The sequence below is a fragment of the Oikopleura dioica genome, chromosome 1 (genome assembly GCF_907165135.1).
Source record: "Oikopleura dioica chromosome 1, OKI2018_I68_1.0, whole genome shotgun sequence".
In the NCBI taxonomy this organism is placed as follows: domain Eukaryota; kingdom Metazoa; phylum Chordata; class Appendicularia; order Copelata; family Oikopleuridae; genus Oikopleura; species Oikopleura dioica.
The window spans coordinates 7,401,079-7,417,318 of NC_137291.1; the positions used below are offsets into that span (position 1 = coordinate 7,401,079).

General features: G+C 39.9%; 5 protein-coding genes and 1 long non-coding RNA gene across 9 annotated transcripts; 4 read left to right on the top strand and 2 right to left on the bottom strand.

Moving 5' to 3' along the window:
* The first annotated feature begins 22 nt into the window (after positions 1–22).
* On the top strand, positions 23–885 carry LOC145695733 (uncharacterized). 2 transcript variants are annotated; one of them, XM_081772747.1, is made up of 3 exons: positions 23–115; positions 156–295; positions 336–882. In XM_081772747.1, exons 2-3 carry the CDS (start codon positions 195–197, stop codon positions 661–663), a joined length of 429 nt encoding a protein of 142 aa, XP_081628873.1. In that variant the 5' UTR covers positions 23–115; positions 156–194; the 3' UTR covers positions 664–882. The 2 variants fall into 2 exon arrangements, with proteins under 2 accessions (XP_081628873.1, XP_081628872.1); XM_081772746.1 differs by having other exon boundaries at positions 29–115; positions 159–295; positions 336–885.
* Positions 886–914: 29 nt separating this feature from the next.
* LOC145695734 (DNA-directed RNA polymerases I, II, and III subunit RPABC2-like) lies at positions 915–1,606 on the top strand. Its single transcript, XM_081772748.1, has 4 exons — positions 915–1,104; positions 1,150–1,276; positions 1,319–1,384; positions 1,464–1,606. Exons 1-4 carry the CDS (start codon positions 961–963, stop codon positions 1,538–1,540), a joined length of 414 nt encoding a protein of 137 aa, XP_081628874.1. The 5' UTR covers positions 915–960; the 3' UTR covers positions 1,541–1,606.
* Positions 1,607–4,546: 2,940 nt separating this feature from the next.
* LOC145703791 (SKI family transcriptional corepressor 1 homolog-B-like) lies at positions 4,547–8,228 on the top strand. Of its 3 annotated transcripts, none has more exons than XM_081781183.1 (6): positions 4,547–4,705; positions 4,875–5,057; positions 6,027–6,128; positions 6,541–6,647; positions 6,825–6,928; positions 7,954–8,228. In XM_081781183.1, the coding sequence occupies exons 1-6, from the start codon at positions 4,673–4,675 to the stop codon at positions 8,211–8,213; spliced, it is 789 nt and encodes a 262-aa protein (XP_081637309.1). In that variant the 5' UTR covers positions 4,547–4,672; the 3' UTR covers positions 8,214–8,228. The 3 variants fall into 3 exon arrangements, with proteins under 3 accessions (XP_081637309.1, XP_081637317.1, XP_081637323.1); XM_081781191.1 differs by having other exon boundaries at positions 6,828–6,928; XM_081781197.1 differs by having other exon boundaries at positions 4,554–4,705; positions 4,884–5,057.
* Positions 8,229–8,667: 439 nt separating this feature from the next.
* On the top strand, positions 8,668–10,489 carry LOC145707453 (uncharacterized). Its single transcript, XM_081784985.1, has 4 exons — positions 8,668–9,129; positions 9,682–9,831; positions 9,998–10,081; positions 10,129–10,489. The coding sequence occupies exons 1-4, from the start codon at positions 9,015–9,017 to the stop codon at positions 10,332–10,334; spliced, it is 555 nt and encodes a 184-aa protein (XP_081641111.1). The 5' UTR covers positions 8,668–9,014; the 3' UTR covers positions 10,335–10,489.
* Positions 10,490–11,556: 1,067 nt separating this feature from the next.
* Positions 11,557–13,624, bottom strand: LOC145702709 (uncharacterized). Its single transcript, XM_081779974.1, has 4 exons — positions 13,254–13,624; positions 12,929–13,089; positions 12,558–12,699; positions 11,557–12,346 (listed from the first exon to the last, which is right to left on the bottom strand). The coding sequence occupies exons 1-4, from the start codon at positions 13,286–13,288 to the stop codon at positions 11,812–11,814; spliced, it is 873 nt and encodes a 290-aa protein (XP_081636100.1). The 5' UTR covers positions 13,289–13,624; the 3' UTR covers positions 11,557–11,811.
* A 1,906-nt stretch (positions 13,625–15,530) lies between these two features.
* Positions 15,531–16,153, bottom strand: LOC145711385 (uncharacterized). Its single transcript, XR_014135170.1, has 4 exons — positions 16,036–16,153; positions 15,870–15,995; positions 15,660–15,714; positions 15,531–15,618 (listed from the first exon to the last, which is right to left on the bottom strand). It is a non-coding gene; the product is annotated as an uncharacterized LOC145711385 (long non-coding RNA).
* Positions 16,154–16,240: the final 87 nt, after the last annotated feature.

Genomic DNA, 16,240 nt, shown 5'->3' on the forward strand with positions numbered 1-16,240 from the left:
AAAATATAAAACACCTGACTTAAGTTTCAAAAGAATGGATTCGTTCATCGAAGTAGATGGGCAAATTTTCTTCATTCACAGACTGCGGCATTACGCAAAGCAAGGACATCTTGAGGTGGAAATTTGTTGTTTCTTTGGTCGTTATTCTTAGATAGTAGGTTGTGCAGAAGTTTTGTGAAAAGGGGGTGGGGATTATGGCTGATGCAGCGGAGGGAGCAATTGAAGGAGGCCATGTGAGCATTTTGAAGTTTGTCAAAGATATCGGCTTTATTTTCCCGAAAGAAATCGCCACAAGGTAGTTTCGAAAAGCTTTACTTCATTCCCTCTGTCTTTAGAGTCGTTGATCGATCCTACCAAAAGATCGTCTTGCCAGAAGAAATCAAAGCTTTCCTCGAGGCAGAAAACGTGACGATCCCGGACGACAAGGAAGAAATCAATACTGAAAAAGTAACTCCACAAGAAGACTTGACTCAAATAAGAAGCCACTCGGAGAATTTAGAAGCAGGAATCTCTATCGGGGAATCGCGAAGGCGTCTAATTCGACAAGCCGAGTTTCATCGAAAGCCGTGGCAGCCAAATTTGCCAATTTATCGAAACGACCTGGATACAAACTTAGAGGACTGCTTCGGAAAGGGGATTAAACTTACCAATTTTTTGCATTAACCTCTTGAGTCTTATCCCTCTAAAGCCGGACTATCTTGCATAGCTGAGCAGCTGGCTATTGTCAGACAAATCAAAAATCACGTAGGGGTCAACGACTCGCCAGAAATGAAGGTCGCTGTTTCAAGACTCCGAAAACAAGTTCAAGAAACAAGAAAAGTTGTCAAAGAAGTTGAATGCCTCCAAATTGAAAATAAAAACTGCCAAGATTCGCTCGATTCTGAAATCAAATAAAGCACATTCTTCATTTGAAAATTCATATTTTCTAAATTTAGAGGGTAATTCGTAAATTGATCAAAAATGTCTGACAACGAAGAAGAGCATTACGACTTGGACGAGCCTATGGACGAGACTGGAGCTGTCGACGATGCGGGAGATGCTTTTATCACGACTGGCGAAGAAGTTGAGGGCGGCCGAGCTGTGCCAAGAGATGAGAGAATCACTGTTAGTTTATGAGTGTATTTTTGTTATCTTTATCAAATACTCTAGACGCCCTTTATGACAAAATACGAGCGAGCGCGTATTCTCGGAACTCGGGCGCTGCAGATTGCGATGAATGCCCCCGTCATGGTAGAACTGAGAGGAGAGACTGACCCCCTTGCGATTGCGTTGAAAGGTAAGTTAAAATAATTGAGTTAGTTGTAAAGTTTTGTTGAAGAATTGAAAGTGAAGAAAATTCCGATTATCGTGCGTCGGTATTTGCCTGATGGATCTTACGAGGATTGCTACGGGTTTAAATAATAGTTCTTTTCTTATTTATTGTAAGATTTAATGAATAAAGAAAGTTTTTAACCCAAGTAAAAGGCCCTCCAGCGAGTTGATCCTGGAAGGAGAAGGAACGCTTTTGACAGACGACATCCAAGAAACCTGCTTCGCATGAAGAACTAAAATCCTACTGCCCTTTCTGCGCGCGATTTGCTAAAATCTTGAATAAATTGAAAAAAAGTAATCGACAAAAAATAAGCTTGTTCACAAAAAGCGTGACCTTTTGCACTACACGGCCACGGTTGGTGATTTAGGAGGCTGATTTGGCGATCAGCGCGGAATTTGACTTTTGCGAATTTCGCGCTGCCAAATGGTATTAGTTTAAAATTGAAATTGAAAATGTCACCCATTTTTTCTTCATTTCCACATTCAAATTCGATTTTCATAAAATGGCAAACCGGATGTCCGATTGACTTTTTCTGACTTTCGAAAGCGCCGTAACTATGCACGATTGTTAATCCAACTCGATCCATTGAAATGCGACAGTGCAACAAAGTTAGTGCCAAGCGAGCCTTTCCTCCTTAGATTTGGGCACATTTCAGGGCGACAAAGGAAACCGAACACTTGAAACTGGCTCAAACGCCACTCATCATGATGAGCGGAAAGCGCGGCTGTTTTGTTCTCCAATTTTTAAGTCTTTTCGTCTAAAGACAGAATCTGCATAAAAACAGGTTGATAGAAGAGCGAGGATCAATAAATTGGAAAGACAGTCAAAAACGACTTACCGAAATAAGGCATTCAACTTGTGACAGGTTGAAATAAGGAATCGGATTTGCTTTTGCACATGTTTCCATCGAATCAGTTCAATCATCCTTTGACGTCTTTCTGATTGAGAAGTATTATACTTTTCTGAAATTAGCGAAGTTCATCTTGCTTTGATGCTCGCATTATTTACTGCAAAAAACTTGCTTCTCACATTTTGATGTGGAAATAATAATGAAGGGTGGTTGAAACAAAGGCCGGATTTTGGCTGGATTGATGTACCAAACACCGCCACTTTTGCGTTATCAGAAATGCGCAGTGATTGATTCCGCGGCAGGTGCAATTTGTATTATCACTGATAAGCACTGTTATCGGCATTCAAATTACGATTTCCAAATTTTGATTCAGAAATCTCGTTCTTTTCCAATTCTGCGGTCAGATAAAGCTTGTGAGTCGACATGCGGCCGCTGCTTTATTTGCCCAAACAGAAAGAACCAGTTAATATCTATATCAGAATATTTATCGGCGGCGCTTTCATTTAGGTTGGTGTCACAGCAAACCAATTCCAAACGCAAAGTGTATCAAGAAAAATGAGTTGATAGAGGCACTCCACAACTGTGATAAGGGCACAAGCAAGAATACGGGCATTCCCAAGTCTTAGACTTGTTGGTGCTACTATGGGAAACCTGTGCTCGGTAACCTGTGTAGAAACCTGAGTCGTAGAGAGGGGTTTTCATTCGAGCGTATGATTCTAGCCATCCAATATCTCTAGAATCTGGGCTAGTTGTTAGGGTTTGGGACTGGGAACTCTCAAGGGGGTCCGTGGGGCGAAGCCCCCTGGTTTAGGCCTTAAGTGGGGGGTTCCGGGGGGGGGGCATTGCCCCCTGGATTTGGGTTAGGGGCAGCTCGAAAGATAACCCCCTTCTACCACCTGAGTCAGGGTTTTGAAATTGCTTTACTTTTCAATAACGCGTTTTCAAGACCCTGACTCAGGCTCTATATAGGTTGCTGAGACAAGTTGCCTTAGACAAAATATTAAGCGGTGTATTGGTACCTAAATTTGTGTTTGATATTCATGCAAATTCCATATTCTGAGAAAAACATAGAACGTGACGAATTGCTATTGAAAAATCGAAGCATGCAGGAGATTAATCAGTTTGAAATGTTTTTCAAAAACGGGCAGGAATCCTTTTGGGCACAGATCGATGGGGACTCATCTGGTGGCCTAATTTTTTGCTCAGAAATACAAATCGCCCATGCGTTTGAAGTTTTTCTTTTTTGGGCACGCAGCAATTATGGTGAGCCAGTTGAAATGAGCCCATCGATCATTGGAGTCGATTTAGATTCTACTTACAAGCCGACTTACTGTTGAGTTAAAACGATAATGCCGATAGTATCTCACTGTATCAATCACTGTATTTCTTGGATTATTGCTAATAATTGGATTTTCTTTGGGGGAAAACCGCCAAAAATTTATATAAGAATCATTATCCGAAAATTGAATAAGATGGATACGTTTTTAGCATCGAAAATGGAGTAGAACCGCTCAAGTTTGAGAGGTTTGCTCAGATGTAGAGACAGGCGCCTTTGTAACAATTGGGTCCACTTGGAAAGTGGCTTGAAACAAATTTCTTTTTTCGATTTTTCAAATTTATCATTCAACTCTAGTACTCTTAGGCGCTTTTGTCTGCGACTCGGGAGAAAGTCACAATTCAATGTAGAAAGAGCTAATCCGGATCTAGGCAGACTGCCTGGAAACCGAACTGCTTCAGTATCAGGATTCGAGAAGCATTCGTTCTCGCTTTAATTTGACTATTATTCGAAGTGTCAAAAGATCTGCAACAAGTAAACTGGTAATTACCACGTCCACAATTGATAGGCTAATTAGGCAAGCAATAAGTTACAGTTGGAAAAAGATATTCTCTCCGATTAGCAAAAACCACCATGATAAATGTGGAAATAAATGCGATTTTCAAAATGATTTTTTGTTTTGCATGAATCGCAAATTTGAGGCTTTGATTAGACCACTCAGATTATCATCAATTTGTGAAGCCAAAAATCGCTTTTAGTTTATGAAGGAAAAAAATTCCGACATTTCAGAATCTGATCTACTTTAATTTCTATTAATAATTTGATGAAAAAATCTTGTTTTGAAAGCAAATTAAACTTTATCATATAAGGCGCAACAGGTACACTCCAACTCCCAAATCGAAAGTATTCGGCAGAGGAAAGTCGTCTTCCGCGATTTCATGGACTAATTTATCGAAATTTTCCAACGCTGCTGCATAGAACTGGCCGCGGCGCACCTGCTCCACCGCCGCAATTCGAAAAAAAAAATTTCATCTCTGCAACAAAAATTGCGAATGGCGCCCTCCGCCAAAGTGGGCGCTGAGCGATTCCAATTCGAAACACCTTTGTGAAACGCACCTAGCGCCAAACAAATTCCGCATTACAACTTACTCAAACAGATCAAACTTACACACTCAACTAGATCGTATAAACCTTATAAATAAAAAAAAAGAAAATACACTGAAGATTATCAGAGATGGACCCGGCTCAGCTTCTTGCTTCTTTCAAGGTAATCAGCTTTTTACCAGAGAGTTCATATCATTGGACAAAGCTTCTGACTTTTTCAGATGATATTTTTCCTTAGCGTTATTTCTTCGCTTTGAAAATCAACCCCGAAGTCCCTTAAGACATATTTTGTCGACTAAACAATACCTGTATGCTAATATATTGCTTTACAGCATGTTCAGCAACGGCTCTCCCAAAACTTCCAAGATCGTCTTGCGATGGACCGTCCCGTCTACTCGACTCCTCCTCCCGTCGAATCCACGCCTCAAAATAACGAGTGCCGACTTGTCGAAGTCCACGGCCACAAAATTGCTGCGTTCACAATCAACCATGAAGAATACATCTGCTTGCCACAGGTTTGCCCCTTGTTGCTCTTCGTCCAATAGCTTTGGGTGGTCTTAAAATCAGTTAGGTCTGTAGAACTTGTCCAGTAGAGGGCTATGATTAGTCTCGAAGTTTATACATATATATTTCAACTGAATTGGACACGAATTAAGGGAGTTATCCATTTTGCGCCCGGACGCAGAATCCGCCTTTCGCAAATCCGGCCTCGCATTCGTCAATTGAAAAATCGCTCAAATTTGAATATTAATCGTAAATCCTGCTCGGTATCCGCATCCATTCATTTTCGCGAAAGCTCGATTTCTGCGTCTTATAAATATATATACATTTAATGAAATTCTGCATTTGAAATTCGGAATTGGCTCTTCCGCACTTTTGGGCTTGGCGATAGAATCTAAAGCTGGGCGATCAGCCCGACAAGCCACTTTCTGCGTCACTTGCCTCCAAATTAGAGTTATAATTTTTATCTGCGAATATGTGGATGATATACGGACCGAGAGCGATTTAGATAATTTTAAAAATTTAATTTCATTCGTCGCGTGCCACTGTTTTCGGCGCGAGAGGACGATAAAACCAGAAAATCCGAAATGCAAAGAATTAGTAAACGTAAAGCGGCAGGCCACCTGCAAAGGATGAGCACTAGATAAGGAATTATTCTTCATTCCCTCTTCTATATTCAGGTTTTTTTTTATCTTTTTTGGTTATAATTTTTTGGAAGTTCGGAAAATATTTTCTTAGTGATTTTTTATTTTCTTACCCATTCTGAGGGTCCAATTTCGGAATAAACCAATTTATGGAAGTGCATTTTGGATTACCAATAAGATTGCTGTATTTGGCCTACCTGCCAATCAAAACCCTGATCCATAAAATCACTTTCATAAATAAGTTTAACCTCCAATTTCGGACCCCATTCCAAATAGGCTTTTTGGGACTCCCAAACCCAAAATTCGAGATAACTAATTTTTTCTCACTAAAATTTTTAGGCATTCGAAATCTTCCTCAAACACCTCGTCGGTGGCCTACACACCGTCTACACAAAGCTGAAGCGGCTCTCAATCACTCCGCTTGTCTGCAATGTCGAACAGGTCAGTGTTATATGATATTCTACACTTTATGAGTATTATTATTAATCTTTCAAATTCGCCGCTTGCTTGCTTGAAATTTGTCAAATTTCGCTCTCCATTACCTTGATCGAGTCCGTCTCGGATTGCGCGTGGATATCAAAGCTGAATTACTAAAGAAAGCGGCGATTTCTGTAACTACGCGCATCTTCAGTTACAAAGAAACATTTTTTCTCTCTTTTCGCATCCGCCATTGTGCGCCCGAAGGGGTATAACATTTCTATTCATAACTATTATTCAAAAAATAATTTTGAATGTTTCCCATCTCCAATTCAATAGGATCCGATTGCACTTCGGCCCAGTCTCTTTCTTTCTTTTGACATGCTGGATTGAATGCGACCATTTCTTAGAAGTGAGTTACTAACTGCAACTGTAGGTGCGAACGCTACGAGGTCTTGGAGCCATCCAGCCTGGAGTGAATCGATGCAAGCTGATCACTAGAAGGGATTTTGAAACGCTCTACCAAGACTGTACTACTTCCAGGTAAATTATCAGGCATTCTTCAAGGAAAAACTGAAGTTCAAAAAGAGCTTAAATAAAAAGCCGCATAGCGGCTTTTCTAAAAATGAAGCTGCGAAGCGGCTTCGCCAAAATCATCATCTCAATCTTCTGTAATTTTCCGCCTTCGCTTTCTTCCCTTTCTAACAGTAATGATTCTAGCAGACCCGGACGACCACCAAAACGATTCCTCCCCCCTCACTTTTCTCCCACTCCTCCAATCCTTGGAGCGACACCTCCCAAGATGCCGAAGACGTCCTTTGAAGGTGAGAGTTGTCCCAAAACGCGTCCAATGTTTTTCCCCCAACAGATTATCGCGCAACCCATTATCGCCAAGTTCGATCGTTTCCGGAGCACTAGCGCGAGAATCGAGATTCGGCAAGAATGGATTCAAGTGTTGTTTACCCCCGTTTTGGGTGTATAAATGTATTACACTTGAGATAAAGAAAAGGAAAATACAAAGAGAGCTTTTATCTCCAGCCAAGTTTGATACTTGAAGTGAAAGCCGATTTTAGTCAATTTTTCATTTTCATTTCGAAAAAGACAAAAAGCCGAAAAGTGTCTCAGTAAATCAAGCGTGGCTAATTGACTTACACTGCGTCGACCGCAAAACTGCCATAACAGAACAAAACACATTTTATTAGAATACAACACCGACCGGGATAATTGAAATATAAACACCACCACCGCCAGCTCTGGTTTTCCATTTCCAGCGCTAATTCTTCTTTTCCCGGTCTTTTTTCCTGAACAAATTGAGAATTTCTAAATTCTCTGAGAGGAGAGAACTAAACGAAAGAATTATTCTTCGTGTGCGTATTTTGGCAACGCGGGATTAGAAGACCGAGGAGGAATCTTTTCCCGTTTGCGTGATGCATATCGAAATTTGAAAAAATGATTTTCCTCAAAAATCACAACGGAAGAAGCGTGAGAATATTGCGCTAGAATTGATTCATTTTTTCATTTTTATTCGGGACTGGGGCCAAGAAAAGGGCGCCGCCGGTGACCGGATTTGGAGAAAACTTACATTTCATCTCTGACTGGTGGCGCTGTTCTACGGCCAATCAATGACTAGATCAAATGAATAGAGCTCCGAATATGAATTCCATTTGTAGATTTGGCATTTTTGGTAGACAAAGTCTTCTAGAGCTAGGGTCAAGGGTGGTCTTATGTTTAGAGGCATCTGTAGAAATCATTAAAATGAATTGTATGATGCAAATTTCCTGCTTAAAATCCCCAAATGAGTTAATTCTGACTAAGTAAGTGGTTGGAAAATTTGACCTTTTCTTTTCAGAATCTCTACCCACCGCTACAATCGACGAATTCAAAGGCGACGACGACGAAGCGAGCAACAAGGCCGGCTCCGACGAGGAAATCACCACCTCTCCCTCCGCCCAGGCGATTTCTACCTCCGCTCCCGCCCTACCCGGCGCTCAATCCGGCATCTACGCCAAGGCCCAAGAAGCCCTCCGCGCCCACTACCAACACATGGGCCTCGTAATGTTACGGGTTTTCGCATCACCAGAATTTTCACTCAAATTACATGAAAAATGATAAGCGTATTTGCGCACGAGTTGTTCGGTCAAACGGCACTTGGGATTAAAATTTTAGTAAATTGGAGAAATGGAAATATCATTTGTCTCACAATTGCGATAACGAAAACGGCACGAGTGGCGCGGTTTTGATATTTCAATTTTGAAACGACGCTATCACAAAGAGCTCCTTGTTTTGCATACAAAACTCAATCCGACAATTTTTTCATATTTTTTATTTTTGGGAAGAGTGATTTTCCGAAATCGAAGTCTTCTTCAAAAATTCTCAGAAAGATAATAATAATGTTTGAGAAGCCGCTTGCGGCTTCGAGCGAAAAATAGAAAAAGCCGCGGCTTCAGTTTTCGTTTGCTTGAAGCCGCAAGCGGCTTCTCAACTTTTATAGTGACGCCCTTATTTAATTTTCCTGACAAAAAGCTCTGAATTTCGCGTGAAGAAAAAAATCTTATACCTATTCCAATTTAATCCTGCTAGCAGTGAAAATATTAATTTGCTGAAATCGATCTTATCAAAATAAGGAAGTCAATTTTGGTTCTCACTAGTTCCACTTTGGCGATAAGGAAATGTCGCTCGATGTCTTTGATTCCGCCGACAATGTTTTTTGTTCTATAAAAATCACATTTTTTCGTGCATCCGAAAATCCATGTAAAGCCGCCACATCCACTCCTCGCGAATCCGCTCCTTCAGCTTGGCGCTCAGAATGGAACAGCAGCTCAAAATGGAGTTCCTCCAACTTCGGCGCCGGTCAACGTTGGTGCTGCTTTTGGAGCCGCTGGAGCGGCCCTTGGTCTGCCTACTCCGCTCATGGCCGCGCAGATGAGAGGCGCGGAGAATGGAATCGAAGCGGGAAAGAAGGAAAATCAGAATAATGCCTATCCGAATTGCTCGCCTAGGTCTCCTTCTGAGCGAGCTACAGCAGGTAAAAACTAAAATTTATATTTTTTTTTCAAAATTTTTCGAAAAAATTCTGATTTCTAGCGTTTTTCGAAGCCGCGTGCAGCTTGATATATTTAAAAAAGGAAGTCGTTTTTAATTTTTTTTTTCTCAAGAAATCGGAAATAGATGAGGAAAACGGTGTAAATTTACGTCTGATTCACGGGCAAATCCAATCTGCAGCTCTAATTGCGCGGCATTATTTGCGTTCTACAATCTGCTGCTACAGAAAAGGAGGATTTCGCATTGAAAATGCCATTTCGGGATGAGCACGGATATTAAAACGAATATTAAACCGGCCGTTTGCCACTTTTCTGCAAACACAAGTGGCCAAATGTCGCCAAATGTCATCAGGAATGTTCAGCGAGGCGCATGACATTTTCACATTGAGTCTCAAATGTTTCACATTAAAATTTCGAAACGCTAATTTCTCCATTATCAATTTTTCTCAATTTCTGCAGGAATCAAATTTCACAGAGGAAAAGGGCACGTAAAGGGGATCTTGCTTCAGCGCAAAGTTTTAATCCGAAATTTTCAGCCCGGCGCGTACCGGAAATGTTGGAGCGCTTGGACGAGATGATCTCGGAGCCGGAGGAAAGCGAGTCTATTCTAGTGCTGGCTTCTAAATTGGCTACATATGCAGCGGAAAATGCTAGAAAGCGGAATCAAGAAGCTAGAGCTGAGCTTGGTAAGTTTAAAATTATTAAAAATCTGATTATTTACATTGAATTTTTGTCCTAGACTTAGCAATGTGACACCCTTATTTTTCAATTAAATTTGAAAGAGAGGAATTTAAACTTCAATTTGCCCTTTACAATTTATTTTTTTACTTTATCAATGAAAATTTTTTTTAGAAAAACTACGAGAACTCTACGAAAACGAGCGTCGACAACGAGAATCCGCAGAAAAGAAGCTTGAGCAATCCGCAAAAAGCTCACGTGAGTGCTTAACTCTTTACCATCAACAAATATCAACTCTTCTCTAGGTCGGCTATTCCGCATCATCAAAAACCTGCGTCAATCACGTGGAATCGCGGGGGCTAAAAACGAAGAATCTCCATCCAAATTCTCCCGATCCTCGGCAGAAGAAGTCGTCGACGAGGACGAAAACTATTCCCCATCTTGCGGCGGAAATCTGACGATTCATTCGCAAGTTGAATTTCACAAGATCCAGCAGCCTCACGTGGCGTAAATCATAAAAAAAGAATCGACAATCATATTTACTAAAATAAGAGACCTAATACTGTAAATACGTATTCCATCCTAACTGTAACATTCTTTTCCTGTAGGAGATTCTTATCTCGCGAAAAATGGTTAAATAGCTTGTTTTATTTGAAGAAATAAATCTTAAAAAAGACATTTATGAGTCTGTTCGTTCTAAATTGTCACGAAAACGAGAAATTTACTTTCGAGGGAAATGAACTTGTTTGATCTTTCATATTCGCATCAGACATATTCGCTTTTATTTGCAGATAATATTTTAGCCCATCATTTTGAAAGGCCTTCCAAATTTCCTTCCAAGGAGAAAAAACGTCCAGCGAAGCTAGTTCAAGCAAGATTCCGTCTAGCCAAATGAGGAATAGATTCGTAAATTTACTGACGCACGCATAATTTTATGTTTTACTTAACAATTTTATTGAAAACCCCTTAGAGAAAGGACCACGACTCGGTTCGAAGGTCAGATTATGAATTTTGATGGACATATCTGATAGGATAATTTGTAGGAATTTTTAAAGAAATCAAACAAGCTGACAGAATTATCATTCAGTTGTCAATACCAAATCGGATATCCCTGTTTGTCAAACAAAACCGGTGCTTATCTGAAGAGAACTTGACAAAGATCGAACGAGGACAACTATTGAATTAACAACTTTTTCCTAGGCGTAGTCTATAGGAGCGAAAAAACTAATAAAAATGCTAATTGATTAATAATCCGTATGATTAAAATAACGAGCGGTACAATCATCTTCGTTGTAAATAAAGAATATTTATTGCTTCAAGTACCTGAAGTGCTCGAAACAATCACAAACCATAATAGAAAATAGAGTGGATGTAACCTAAGTTTGGGCGCGGTTGATTTTATCTGAGTCCGGATTTTCGCGCGGAATCAACCCTCGAAGCATTAATTACAAACGGAAATATTTAAACTCGCGAAAATATATACCATCGCTCAGGTACGCGCGGATATTTATCTAATCCGGAATGATAACGCATCTACCTGCCAGTGCCTGGGCCAGCCCCTCCGCACTCCAAATTTTGAAGCATCTCGTAATGACGCTTGTTAGTAGTAAATTCCGTTCGAAAATACAATGCGCTTCCTTTGAGCGGTACCAAACTCAGAATACGGTTGTACTCGAGATAAGTTTATCCGATTCCAGAGCCAATACCAGTAAGCCAAGAAGCCAATAAGAAAATGAATTTATAAAAAATGTATTTTCAATTTACAGAACAGTCAAAATTAAACAGGGAAAATGAACAGTAGTATGATGCCTAAATCTATGATGAAGCTACTAATGAAGAAGATAGCCTTTGAATAAGCGGCTCTAATTGTTATTGCAACGTCCCATTCGAAAAATTGCCAGTGAAAACGGAGATGAGTGTAATTAGGAGTAGAATCACCCTCATTATTGTGAGTGAATCACTGACATTTCGTAGTCGATAAAGTTTCATCACTTCAAAATGCGAAGAATATTAACACAAGGCTTTCTACAGTAAGGGCATCCCTTCGTCGCCCACTGCCACTTGAGAGCGCACTGCTCGCACGCCACCAAATGGGCAGAGGCATCGTCCGATTCTAGTGAGCCGTGGAGAAACGCGTGACTTCGATCGTTCTCTCGGCAGAGGATGCAAAGCTCGTTTTCTGGATCTATTTTTTGTCTTTTTGAGCTTGGCTGGTTCTCTTCCTTGTTTTCAGATTGTTCAAAATTTAGCACTTCTGGCTTTTGATTCTCAGCGGCTTCTTGGTCTTCTTTGTCTTGTTGTTCTTGCGCTTTTTTGATCCCATCGAAATCCCATTTATTTATCTTCGGGGATGGACCAGATGTTGAGGGAATATCAGACGAGTTTGGTCGCTTCGTTGAGCGGTCGAAATGCTTCCAACTTTCTTGCAGTCGACGGCGGGCGAGTGATTCCTCCGCATCGACCTTGTCGTAATTTACAGAACGTGGTTCGTATTGATTCATGTAAAACTGCGGATCCATCACCCTAAAAGAATGTTACGCACGTTTGCACCAGGCACGTTTTTACGATTCTTTCAAGTTCTCGGTCGTCTTGAAAACAAAGAGGCCTGTCTCCGAGACTCGAAAACACAAAATCCCCGTAACAAAGAAGAAAAGCTTTTGAATGCACTTTTAAACTTTGAGGTCTTTCTTTACAAGTCGTCTTTAGGAAGTTCATAGGAAAAATGAACACTTACCGTGGTCTGACAGGCGTTCCATCGATTGCTAGAATATTCTGTTTGAGAATCGCCCATTTTAGCTTCATATTCTTAGGATCCAAAGAGTCGACTCGGCAGATTTTTCGTAATAAAGGCTCGTTTTCCAGTGGTATTTCCGTTGCTAAACGAGTTTGTGTAATGACGCGAGAATAAACGGAAATGAATGGTGGTTGTCTTTAATTATACTTTTCATTGTTTGCTCAAATAACGACCCTATAACTTCCTACGTACGACTCTTTTCCATGACTAATGAACTTTGTTGCTACGTTATTTACAATTTCATTTGTCAATTTTTGGGCGTAGCCGTTCTTGAGACAATTGAATCTACAGTCATTGCATGGCTAAATTACCTGTACTATCGAACTTCTTGACGACATTTGAAACATATTTCGCGAAGCTATTGTGCATATGAATACATTTAACAGGCCCGCCATTATAATTTCTGTATTCGTCCGAGTACATTCGTATAATTTCAGTAAATTCTTCCACAGGCGTAACCATACTTGCAGCTCTGAAACTCGATTTATTCATTTCCTCGAAGGAAAATTTCATTTTGAGGAAGTATGCGGTCGGCTTTCTTTTTAACATCACTCAAATAGCGCCTCTTATTGATGTTAGTTAGGAAAAAGGTAGGAAAAGGTAAGACTATGATTGTTTTTACGGCTGAATACATACCTGAGCTGAGGAATCTGCTGTGTTTCTCTGTACATATTATAGTTGAATTCTCAATTGAAACATTCATAGGAACTCTTTTGTCTCTCCTGATGCATTTCAATTTTCCCAGTTTTTTTTGTATTTCTCTCTTTTTTGATATTATTTCATTTCATTCCACTAGATGAGGGCGCAGTAACTCTTTGCCCTAGGATAAAATCTTCCTATCGTAACATGTTATGCGTGGCTGGTTTTTCTGAGAAACGTTTGCTTTGTTTTATAGTAGCGTGGTCGTGAATAACCCCTCGAGCTGGACCTCCGCCAGAATGTTCTTTTGGACAATGTGCTTCTTAGAAACTAAGACTGAAAATAATGGTTAAATATTTACGCGTAGTGTTCGAACTTATCGAACTTCCTTAATCAAATTTGAATTGAAATGTGTTTGATTGAAAATCGCCTTGACTACCAGATTATCAATCGAGCCGATTGTTATTGTTTTTTTATTTTATTTTATTTTATGAAATACTCAGTTGAAGAAATAGGAGTAGGAAAAGGCAGATGTTGCTCTTGAGTTTGCATAGGACCTGACATTAAGACTAAAAGAGTAAATATTAATTTTCCTAAGGGTATTGATGATAGGAATCTTGAAGGTCACACTTGGCTTTTTCAATAGAAATATCTGTTGACTATTTGACCCACAGCTCCTAGAATCTCAAGATCTCTCTCCGTAGGATCATTTCCTGAGGATCCTAAGGAATGAAAGTACCTTGGATTCGTGTCTTGAACAAAGGTCGACTGTATAGGAAAAGAATAGTCATCCAATTCTGTTATCTCCTCAAATGCTTTTTTTATAGTTTGACGAGTGAATGAATGAGTGTGATTTTTCCTATACAATTAAGCAAAAAAAACTTCCTATAGACTCTAGTGTAAGTTTTCAAAAGATTAATCGGCTTTCTTAGTCGAACAATTTCCTTGGTCAACATCGAGAATCTCCTCATTCGTGTCGTCTTCCATCAAATTGCTAAAATTAAAAATGTCAAACAGCGGTCCTAGAAAATTTCTATAGGAGACAAGTATTTTGTCTGTCTTCGTTTTATAATGTCTTCATAATAAAAAGACGGTTTTCCTCTCAAAGACCTCACACGGTCTGCAAGACTTGTAAATGAATGAACTGATAGCCGGTTATAGATGTTAAAAGATTACCTGCCACCGTCATCAAAGTCATTGTCCATCCCCGCATCATCTATTTCCATTTCAATTTGCTCTATAAGCTCCTCTTCCCTGAAAATTTCGTCAACATAGAAATACTTCAACATAAAACGACATTTATTGGTAGTGAATATTGGGCAATGATTAGATGTACACCGACTCAGCGATTATAATTTCACACATTTCCTCGTCGTCTTCTTCATCCTCGTCGAATTCTTCTTCGTCATCGCCGTCGCTGTCGCCGCCGGATTCATCTGCTTCCTCGTCCGTGTCATCGTCGAGATCAGCCTCGGCTTCAGAAACAACTTTTCTTGGTGAAAGTTATACGTAATTATTGTGTCAATCTGGCGGAAGTTGTAACGGCTAGGATGCGAGAAAAACGCGTAGGAATAAAAAAAAAAACATAAAAGAAACGATCACCACACATTCCAGTGTCCGACCCTGAAAGCGACTCAAGGTCGAGATTAGCAATCTCTTGTAAACGAAGATGCTCTCGTTCGAGTTCCTCATTTTCTTCTCCTAGATGACGGACATTCACCCTCCTCACGAATTCTTCGTCCAAGGACTGTGGGTCATCGTATTGGGGCCTTTGATATTTCTGAATTTCTGAGGTTGCTTCAAGTATTTGAAAAATTAACCCAGAACGATCCTGTAAGGCTGACAAGTCAAGCAAAATCGAAGCCACATTCTTCCAGAAAATATCATCTTCAGCTCCTTTTTCAGCTGCCGCCTGAAATTTCAAAGAACACCAACGACTCAATGGTTGGTAGAAAACCTTAGCTTATTTTTCTTTTTATTTTTCTTGATTGTCGCCGTAATTGAGCTTTGTGGTCTGATAGCTGGCTCGGGTTCATCACAGATTTCTTGTTTTTCTCTCCATAAACTTCTTTAACATAATAGATTTTCCGCGTCATTTGACATTATTTTACCTGAAATATCTGCGAGTAAGATACTTTGAGTTCATAATAATGAAGCTTTCACTTGAATTTGCTCCGAATGAGCTCATTTGCCCTGATTGATTTTCAATGCGAACAAGAAAAGTCACTTTCAATTTTGAAAACAACGAAGACATATTAATCTAGTAGCAAAGTTTCAGTATGATTTTAATTTATTATCCAATAGTAAGTTCAGTATTTATTGCTGTCCCATCTCCGCGACGACTTTACCAGTTTCCTTGTTCCTATTTTAATTAACAGTCTAGTTGATTCTTTCTTTAGTTACCGTATTTCAATTTTGATCGCGTTTTTCGCCGAAGAATCTGGCCGTAAAATTCCATCTTTTTTGGTTCCATCAATTTTATTGTTTTTCACACCTGGAAAGCTTTATTTTATCATGATTCGGTCTGCTAATTAGATTATTATGAAATATAGATGTCGTTTTAATTCCTAGCGTGTGAACGAGAAGAAATATCTAAGATTTATAGTCCCAATCCTGAGCCCGTCTTCCAGACTGTGCCTCGCTCGGAAACTTGGCCTTCCGCAGGAATAACGCCCTCGTCAGCATCCCGGGCAAGCTTGATCATTGAACTATCAATATTGAAGCTCATGGAAATTCGTTCTTAAAAGTTTCTTTACAAATTATTTCGATATTTTTTTACCTGTCATTTTCGCAAAACTATCTCTTAGCAAAACAAAAGCTCGAAAGAAAAGATGATTGATTTGTGTTCTTGTGGAGAAGAACTTTGGATTTTACTGTGCTGCGTGACTGTAAGGCGACTAACACGTAACTGAAGCGTCTTTCGTCACCTAGCCTTTCGCACACTGCGATTGTCTGATCATCATCAAAAATTACGACAAGTTTGC

Coding starts and splice junctions, on each gene's coding strand:
- LOC145695733 (XM_081772746.1), top strand. CDS start 35: ATGGATTCGTTCATCGAAGTAGATGGGCAAATTTTCTTCATTCACAGA. Junction 116..158: donor CAAAGCAAGGACATCTTGAG/GTGGAAATTTGT, acceptor CTTAGATAGTAG/GTTGTGCAGAAGTTTTGTGA. Junction 296..335: donor CCGAAAGAAATCGCCACAAG/GTAGTTTCGAAA, acceptor CTCTGTCTTTAG/AGTCGTTGATCGATCCTACC.
- LOC145695734 (XM_081772748.1), top strand. CDS start 961: ATGTCTGACAACGAAGAAGAGCATTACGACTTGGACGAGCCTATGGAC. Junction 1,105..1,149: donor CAAGAGATGAGAGAATCACT/GTTAGTTTATGA, acceptor CAAATACTCTAG/ACGCCCTTTATGACAAAATA. Junction 1,385..1,463: donor TGATGGATCTTACGAGGATT/GCTACGGGTTTA, acceptor ACCCAAGTAAAA/GGCCCTCCAGCGAGTTGATC.
- LOC145703791 (XM_081781183.1), top strand. CDS start 4,673: ATGGACCCGGCTCAGCTTCTTGCTTCTTTCAAG. Junction 6,129..6,540: donor TTGTCTGCAATGTCGAACAG/GTCAGTGTTATA, acceptor CTGCAACTGTAG/GTGCGAACGCTACGAGGTCT. Junction 6,929..7,953: donor GCCGAAGACGTCCTTTGAAG/GTGAGAGTTGTC, acceptor TTTTCTTTTCAG/AATCTCTACCCACCGCTACA.
- LOC145707453 (XM_081784985.1), top strand. CDS start 9,015: ATGGCCGCGCAGATGAGAGGCGCGGAGAATGGAATCGAAGCGGGAAAG. Junction 9,130..9,681: donor TTCTGAGCGAGCTACAGCAG/GTAAAAACTAAA, acceptor CGAAATTTTCAG/CCCGGCGCGTACCGGAAATG. Junction 9,832..9,997: donor AGAAGCTAGAGCTGAGCTTG/GTAAGTTTAAAA, acceptor AATTTTTTTTAG/AAAAACTACGAGAACTCTAC.
- LOC145702709 (XM_081779974.1), bottom strand. CDS start 13,288: ATGTACAGAGAAACACAGCAGATTCCTCAGCTCAG. Junction 13,090..13,253: donor CAGCAGATTCCTCAGCTCAG/GTATGTATTCAG, acceptor ATCGAGTTTCAG/AGCTGCAAGTATGGTTACGC. Junction 12,347..12,557: donor GGAACGCCTGTCAGACCACG/GTAAGTGTTCAT, acceptor ACATTCTTTTAG/GGTGATGGATCCGCAGTTTT.